The sequence below is a fragment of the Echeneis naucrates genome, chromosome 20 (genome assembly GCF_900963305.1).
Source record: "Echeneis naucrates chromosome 20, fEcheNa1.1, whole genome shotgun sequence".
NCBI lineage: Eukaryota > Metazoa > Chordata > Actinopteri > Carangiformes > Echeneidae > Echeneis > Echeneis naucrates.
This window is the reverse complement of record NC_042530.1, coordinates 18,862,932-18,870,523: the sequence shown is the minus strand read 5'-3', so window position 1 is coordinate 18,870,523 and position 7,592 is coordinate 18,862,932. Positions and strand designations below refer to the sequence as shown.

Below are 7,592 nucleotides of genomic sequence, written 5' to 3'. Positions count from 1 at the left end.
CCACTCACATGAGAGTCTCGAATTTAAAGTTTTCACACCAGGTAAGTCCATGCTCATGAATCCTTGACATGTCCTCTCTGGAACTCCTGGAATTTTTCCCTCACTGCTGCTCCCAACACCCAGCTGCCTGCTGCCACCTCATCCGCTCCAAAAGCCATGTCTCAGGGAGGCTCTCTCCTTCAGTTGACTTCGGTCTTTCAACAGGAAAGCCAGTCTTCTTCAGCTCTCTCTGTGCCTCCTGTGGAGTGCTGTATGTGCAGACTCCTGTGGCCCAGTGAATCTGCATGCTTATATATGGTGTTTTGAAGCTGATAACTTTTCCTTTTAGGACTTTTTTGATCATTATTCCTTGTGGTTTTTAACAATTTATCAACTCACTTTTAATTAATTTCTCCATGTACTGTAGTACCAAGTCTTTCTTTTCCCCCTCCGTCTTTTTTCTTCTTGACCACGATTCTAAGTCCGTTAATGTTTGCTGCAGGGATCTTTGTTGTTTGAGATGTACAGACCATCCATTGCCTCCTCAGTCCATTCCTCCACCTGTTCCAACCGGGACTCAGTCAAATAATTTCCTGTTTCAGACAATGATTGTGCTAGTTCATATAATTTTTTAGCACATTAATCGCTCTGATGACATGTTTGTGTTTGATTCTAGAGTCCTCAGACTTGCCGCTTCTCCACTATGGGTGTTAGCTTTAGCTAGTGCCGTGTTACAAACTTTTGGCGTTGAGTTGTTTTTATCTTGTGCTTTTAGCATTTTTTTCTTTTTTACCTTGGTCTTTGGTGGTTCTTTCACTCGTCGTACCTTTGCTCAAATAAATATGGAGTTTTCCAGTTGCTAGATGAGTAATATTTACTAGGCCTGGGAGTGTGACTCCTCAATATGTCTTATTCCTCCATCAGCCAAACTGGAAGTCCATCAACAAGCATGGTCACTACAGGCCCAAAATCCTTGATCCTCCACAGTGGTGTGATTATTTCAGACAAAGCTTGCCGCTCCATGAGGTAAACAACCTGCTAAGCACAATCAAATGATGCGTAATGTATGAAAATGGAAAGACTGCAGTCCCAGGGAAGAAAAACAAAGGTCAGGCAGAAATAAGACAAGAGTGAGGCAAGGGCGAGTTTGCTGAGTGTGAGTTATGTGGTGCTCTTGGTGAGAGGACAGAAGCATCCACATGTGTAGTATGTGACAGACACTGAGGAGGCAGGAGTAACTCTGAACTGCTGCTCTTCCAGCCTGAACCTGGTTCTAACTGTAATGGAACTCTCAAACTATCAGTCTGTGGAATATTTTCAGCTGTTTTGTAACTACCAGATGTCTGAATTATTAATTTTCTTTTTTTTTTTTTTTTTTTTACTCTTCTCTTTAATATTCTGGACATAAAATTAAGTGAAAGTCATGAGAAGAAGTTTTGTTGTTTTTCATTATCACTGAGATGTTACACCTGATCTTTCTTTGTTTGGTCATGTTACTGTGTACATTGTGTTTCACAGGACTGTCTGTATTGACAGAGACCTAAGTCCACAGACAACAGACAACTACAAGGAACAATGTCATCAAATACACCCACATGCACTAAAACAGATCCATGAGAGGGAATGTGAGCTTCTAACTGATAATTTGAATTGGTTGTTTTTGATTTATGGAACGACTTTGTTATATTCCCATATTTTTAAACACAAAGGAAATTGAAATCGATTGACTCTGTGATAGACAGCTCTGTAACGCAAGATCAAAGGTAAAAGAAAAGTACTCTGTGTTCAGCTACTCTTTTAGGTACTTTTTTCAATAGTATTTCCACTTTATGCTACTTTATGCTACTTTATGCTTCGGATTGGAGACACCCTGATTCAGCTTCTGAAGATGAAGTCCAGAGATGAACTTTACATCCCAAAGAAAAACGTGACAATGAAAAAGGGTTTCACAAATTAGACTGAAGTCTAATGTAGTGGTTGGAGAAGCTGGCAGGAAGGATGAACCTGAAACACAGGAAAAATATGGATTAATCCAAAAATAGACTGAATAGACTGAATAGACATTTTACTTACTGCTATATAATTGAAAGGAACAATAAAAAGTATATAGAGTACTGAAAACATTTGAGATGGGATTTACAGCTCTTCAAATGCAGCCACATCTTGTGGATCTATTTCTATGAAAAAGTCATTCAGAAGTCGTGTTAATTTTTATATTTATCTATTTATTATTTTAATTTTAATTTTAATTTAATTTGCCATATGGCCACGAGATTTTAATGTCCATCTGCATTCTTTGTTTAAAAAAAAAAACACAAGGTGGCGCCACATCGCTCTGCTCTGACAGGGAGAAATCCACTGTTTTGGTTTTACCCATGTATAAAATGTGAGTGTGTAAATAAAGCTACTTTCACTTGTGTTATTCATGCACCACATAAAAACCTTTGTGGCATATGCATCTGTGTGTGAAACGCAGCAAAAAAAGAAAAAAGAATAGAAAAGAAAAAAATGTCTTGTAATTGCGACTCGGTTTGAATGCTTTAAATTAAACCACACGCTTACTTCCGTATGACGAAAGCCTCGACATATGGTCATGTCCAGCGGTCTGGCAAATACGGACGTGCATTTCTACACACAGGAACGTCTGAGGAACTGTTATTAGGTCGAAAATCCAGTGTATTCCGTGCGTTTTAAAAGTTTCAGACTGGTATGTGGTTTTTTTCCACGCCATCATCGTTGTGACTGTAACCACGCCCTCCTCAACTAATTCCCATCATGCCATACATCTCAGTGCGTGTCTTATATTGAACATTTTTTGGTAATTAGATAGTAATGACATGCTTTCCTGATATTGTCATGTGATATTATTGTAATAGTGTTTACAAGTCTGTAAAATACAGCACAATGTAACTTGTCACCGTGAGCGAAATACCAACTGCATATATGATATTTAAATATGTGAGAATGAAATCTTGTTGCATGGTTGGTCCGATGGCAGTGAGATTTCAATTGATTGCTACAGTGAGTTACAGAACCTCTACGTTTCTTCTCTCCCCTCCCTCACCGCCGACCTTGACCAATCTTTTATCTGAACCCTATCTTGCTAAAGTGAGTTACAGAACTACGTTTCTTCTCTCTTCTCTTCTCTCCCTCACCGCCGGCCACGACCAACCTTTTAGCTGAATCCAATCTTGCTAAATTATCGCATGTGCACATGAAGCACGTCGTTTTCTTCTCAGGTTGACTAAACCGCAGGCCTCATACAACAACTATATTGTGTAATCGGCAACATTTTACTCTCTGGAATTGAATAAACTGCGGGATGCAGTTAACCCACTTCTCTGCTGTACGCCGTGTGTACAAAATATACGATTACTTCGTCATGCCATGCTTAATGCAATTGTTCGATAGCTTTCTGTGATACCAGGCCCGCTTGTTATAAGCGACTTCGGGTTTGTTGTTCTGTAAAGTCGCTTGCAAATATCGTTGTGGGTTTTGGGGCTTGTTTTTTAAAGTATGGTTGCTTATCTGGGCTAGCTTGGGTTGGGTTGTATGAATCCCTCCTGATTCTCTCCCAGATCTCCACAACCACAGTAAAGCTAAACGCAGCAGTTTGTTCTTTTTCCTTATAGGATCTGTCCACAAACCGTGCCGGGAATGCGCTGGCACCGAAAAGCATAAAACAACAACAAAAAACAAACAAAAAAAAGACAAAAACTCCACAGCTTTTTCATTTGCGAGACTTACGGACAACAGTTTAGAATTAGAATTGGAATGCTTTTATTGTAATCTTACACAGTGTACAACGAAATTTATAGACAACTCTGTTGTGCAAATATTATTATAAAATAATAGAGGTAAAGTAAAAAAAATAAAGTATATAGAAGATATTTACAAAAGGAGCCAGTAGGAAGCCAGTATGAGTGTCTTAAAACAAATGAGCCAAGGCAGACAAGTGAGCTGAAATAGCCACACATCAGTCAGAGCTGTCGATCATATCGGTGAACTGACTGGATCAACCTCGACTGATAAAGAAGTCAAAATGCCAAAACCAGGAACCAAAGTAATCATGAGGGATATGGAGGTGCCCAGTATTCCCTTGTAATAGATGAAAATATGGTAACTGTTTTCTAGCAAATAATATATATTGTAACGACCCTGCAGTAATGTTCCTGTTATAATGTTATACATGTTCAAATGTTCTGTGAAATAATGACAGGTTTGTGGTTGATTGAGTAGGTGGCGGGTGTGAGTGTGTGGGCGACGAGCGCCGTGCGCGTGCGTGCAGATGGGCGTGAGTGAGCTTGAAGGAGAATGTGATGCATTGTGCATTAATATGGTTAACCCTGCTTTGTTGTTTTGGAGTGGCTACGGCCGACGGTAACCATTACTGTTCCTGCAATAAATGGTTGACGGATTAACGCTTCATCATCCTTTCAACTCGTCCCGGCGGACGCTATAATATTTACTATTATCAAATGGCCTCTCTCTTACACAGTGTCGTAGGTTTCGGTCACTGGTTTTTTGTTTTGTTTTTTTTTTTTTTTTGGCTACAGGTTAGAATCCGACCCCTGGACCTTGCTAGGGCCCTAGGGAAAAGGATCCTTTTTACCTATTTTATAATGTTCACTGTACCCTTGTATCTTATTACCTGGGTTTTCTTATATTGTATATTGTACAACGAGAACACAATACAGCCAGATTAAACAGTCCTTTCAATATTCATACTGGAACTAAAAAAAAAAACACCCTGCAATAGGGCGCCTTTTTTTTTTTTTTAATGTTTGTTATTTTGGTTTTGGCTCACAGGGGTGGGGGATATATTAGTAGAAAAATACTAACATTATCTTTTAGTCTGACATACCAAAACGCAGATCTCAGTGGTTTAACCTGAAATCTTTTCACTTGACTGAAACACACCACGGCAGCAGTGCAGCATAGTGGCTAGCACTCTTACCACACAACAGGCAGGTTGTGGGTTTGGTTCCCAGGTGTGGGGCTTTTCTGCACAGAATTTGCATGTTCTCCCTGTCCCTGGTACTCTAGTTTCCTCCCACAGTCCAAAGAAATGCATGTTTAGGTTAATTGGTGACTCTAAATTACCTGTAGGTATGAGTCTGAGTGGTTGTTGTCTCCGTCCTCTATGCTAAGGTCCTTGGGCAACGTGAGCTGGGACTAGCTCCAGGATCCACCGCAATCCAGAAATAAATAAGCAGTCAAAGATAATGAATGAAACACACCACAGCAGCCCACTCAAAATCTGATCTGCATCCCAACATGAGCACAAGTTCATACAAAGCCCAAACAATAAGGTTATGAAGTTTATTACATTGGGATCGTATAAAAGCAGCACTGAACACATTTCAGAAGCTCCATATCATTTACACCTGACAAACAACCCTAACGTCTCTTTGGAGGCAAGCCATTCGTTCATTAAGCCCACATCTTTCCCAGTAGACCACTGTTCCTCAGAACCTGGAGGGCAGCGTCCATTTTCTTTCACAGCAGTCCCAGTTTGTATTCCACCATCACGTGAGGCTCTCCCATCAATTCACTCTGTCCTGGATCTAAAGATTGACAACACAAATGCATGGTTTTAAAATAGACTTCATACTCAGGTCAGTCAGAGAAAGTGTAGATGGGTTGAGATCTCACCATTGAGGATGTCCTCAAAGCCAATGGACTCATCACCACCTCGCAGTGTATCCAGAGCCAAGTTTGAACTCGGTAAGAATGGCAGCCGCTGGATCTGGAGGGACAAAGGAAACACATCAGGACCTAGGATTGCCTTGAAGAATAGAACTAAAAAAGGGGAGGGGAATAGAGTGAGTTGAGTGCAATTCTCCTCTTTCCTTCCCCTTATGATTTTTATAATTTATTTGTTTGTTTGATTGATTGATTGTTTGCAACCTGTCTGGTTGCTCTGTACTCCATCTGCAGTTTGAGTGGTGCGTGAAGACCCTGGATATTTCTGAGTGTCGAGAAGTTCATCTTATCCTGGTTCAGGTTGAACTGCACACAAAGAAACAACAGTCTGGAACCCAGGAGCACACTCAAAAATTAACAATCTGTTGTATAAATAATGCCAGCTGATTTTTTATTATTGATACTTTATCATTGGAACATAAGGGAAAAAAAAAAAAACAAACAATAAAAAAAAATCTATATTGTTCTAATTAATGGTTTAAGTGTCTTGTGGCATTTCCAGTTGTTCTGACAAATGAAACCACCAACCTTACAATAACAGAATTACTCACATTTTTCTCTGATAACTCAAGTGGATGGCTGGGAAGTAGGTCATTCTTTACGCTGCTGAAGCTGCTCATAAACAGAACAATCAGACAATACCAATGTTCATCTTATGTGATTAAGTCAGGATGTACTGTTACAGAATAAATAAATAAAATCGGTAATTTTTCACATATAATTTCTTAAAAAGCATTAAAGTTTTAATAAAGGGCCTCTAAAACTAACGTTGGAGAGGAATCATATAAAATAGCAGCACTATTATAAAGTGCTGCTTATTTTAAAAGCAGTTGAACAATGATGCGTGAAGTCAGTGTTCATCGTGTTTTGACCATTTGTTGGGATTGAACAGTCATACATTAGGCTTACTGACAGATATAGAGAGAATTTTTAAGCAAAAGACAAAAGTCTCACCCGCCGCGAAGAGAGTCCTGGACTCCATACTGTCCCTGCGGACAGAGGCCGGCCACCGGCACGCTATCTTTCAGCTGAGGGCGCAATCCCCGGGTGTTCTGTTAAGCACAGGCGACCGACAGCGTCAACATTTAACCATATTACACCAGAAGACATTGATTAGAATATGACATCCTACTTTATCCAACTCCCTCACAATTGAGGAAAATAACTAGCATTAGCCTAATGACTCATCAAATCCAGCAGTGACCTCCGCAGCGGCGAGAGGAGAAAGGCCTTGTGGCCTAAAATATAGATAGTAGATTTCAGGGGGTTATCGCCACCGCGGAAAAACTGTGGACCGAAACTTAGTATTTTATAACGGGTTTATGAGAAATTGGAACGTACCATCTTATCTCTTCCACGTTCTTGTCGATCTACTCCGACTTCCGGTTAAGTCGCTTTTTCAAAGCGTCACATCCGATATGAGCTGAAGATAGTTCAAACGGTTAGATGAAGAAATTTTTAACAATCCTGTTTATGAACTGTTAGTTTGTCCTCTGCAGCGCATTAGACATTACAGTTTTTACCATATATCAAACCATGGAATAAGCAACATGATGATACAGAACTCTAATTTTTTTCTACGTGCAATCAAGGTAACTGTGGGGGTATAGCTCAGTGGTAGAGCATTTGACTGCAGATCAAGAGGTCCCCGGTTCAAATCCGGGTGCCCCCTATTGTTCTTGTGTTTGCTCACGATTATTTATGACTTACTAAGGGTTTTATCAACATATTCATAGTTTTCCAAATGGGAGTTACCACTCATTAGTAGCTGATGGATTGTGGGAATTCGGAGGCTGTTACAGTGATCACAGAGATCAGATAAGAAAAGTTCTGGCTTCTTTACAGTTGTTTAATTTCTGGACACATCAAAGAGTTTGAACACTTGTGACAGGATGAGGATACTTCAT

The 7,592-nt window shown here is 39.9% G+C and overlaps 1 protein-coding gene, 1 long non-coding RNA gene and 1 other non-coding gene across 3 annotated transcripts; 1 reads left to right on the top strand and 2 right to left on the bottom strand.

Moving 5' to 3' along the window:
- Positions 1-1,289: 1,289 nt before the first annotated feature.
- LOC115061257 (uncharacterized) lies at positions 1,290-2,662 on the bottom strand. Its single transcript, XR_003842319.1, has 2 exons — positions 2,542-2,662; positions 1,290-1,983 (listed from the first exon to the last, which is right to left on the bottom strand). It is a non-coding gene; the product is annotated as an uncharacterized LOC115061257 (long non-coding RNA).
- A 2,625-nt stretch (positions 2,663-5,287) lies between these two features.
- On the bottom strand, positions 5,288-7,070 carry pomp (proteasome maturation protein). Its single transcript, XM_029529268.1, has 6 exons — positions 7,027-7,070; positions 6,640-6,737; positions 6,237-6,297; positions 5,890-5,991; positions 5,635-5,728; positions 5,288-5,546 (listed from the first exon to the last, which is right to left on the bottom strand). The coding sequence occupies exons 1-6, from the start codon at positions 7,027-7,029 to the stop codon at positions 5,479-5,481; spliced, it is 426 nt and encodes a 141-aa protein (XP_029385128.1). The 5' UTR covers positions 7,030-7,070; the 3' UTR covers positions 5,288-5,478.
- Positions 7,071-7,285: 215 nt separating this feature from the next.
- On the top strand, positions 7,286-7,357 carry trnac-gca (transfer RNA cysteine (anticodon GCA)). The gene has a single exon. It is a non-coding gene; the product is annotated as a tRNA-Cys (tRNA).
- The last annotated feature ends 235 nt before the right edge of the window (positions 7,358-7,592 follow it).

Coding starts and splice junctions, on each gene's coding strand:
- pomp (XM_029529268.1), bottom strand. Junction 6,298..6,639: donor CAGGACTCTCTTCGCGGCGG/GTGAGACTTTTG, acceptor GTTTATGAGCAG/CTTCAGCAGCGTAAAGAATG. Junction 5,729..5,889: donor AGTACAGAGCAACCAGACAG/GTTGCAAACAAT, acceptor TTGTCCCTCCAG/ATCCAGCGGCTGCCATTCTT.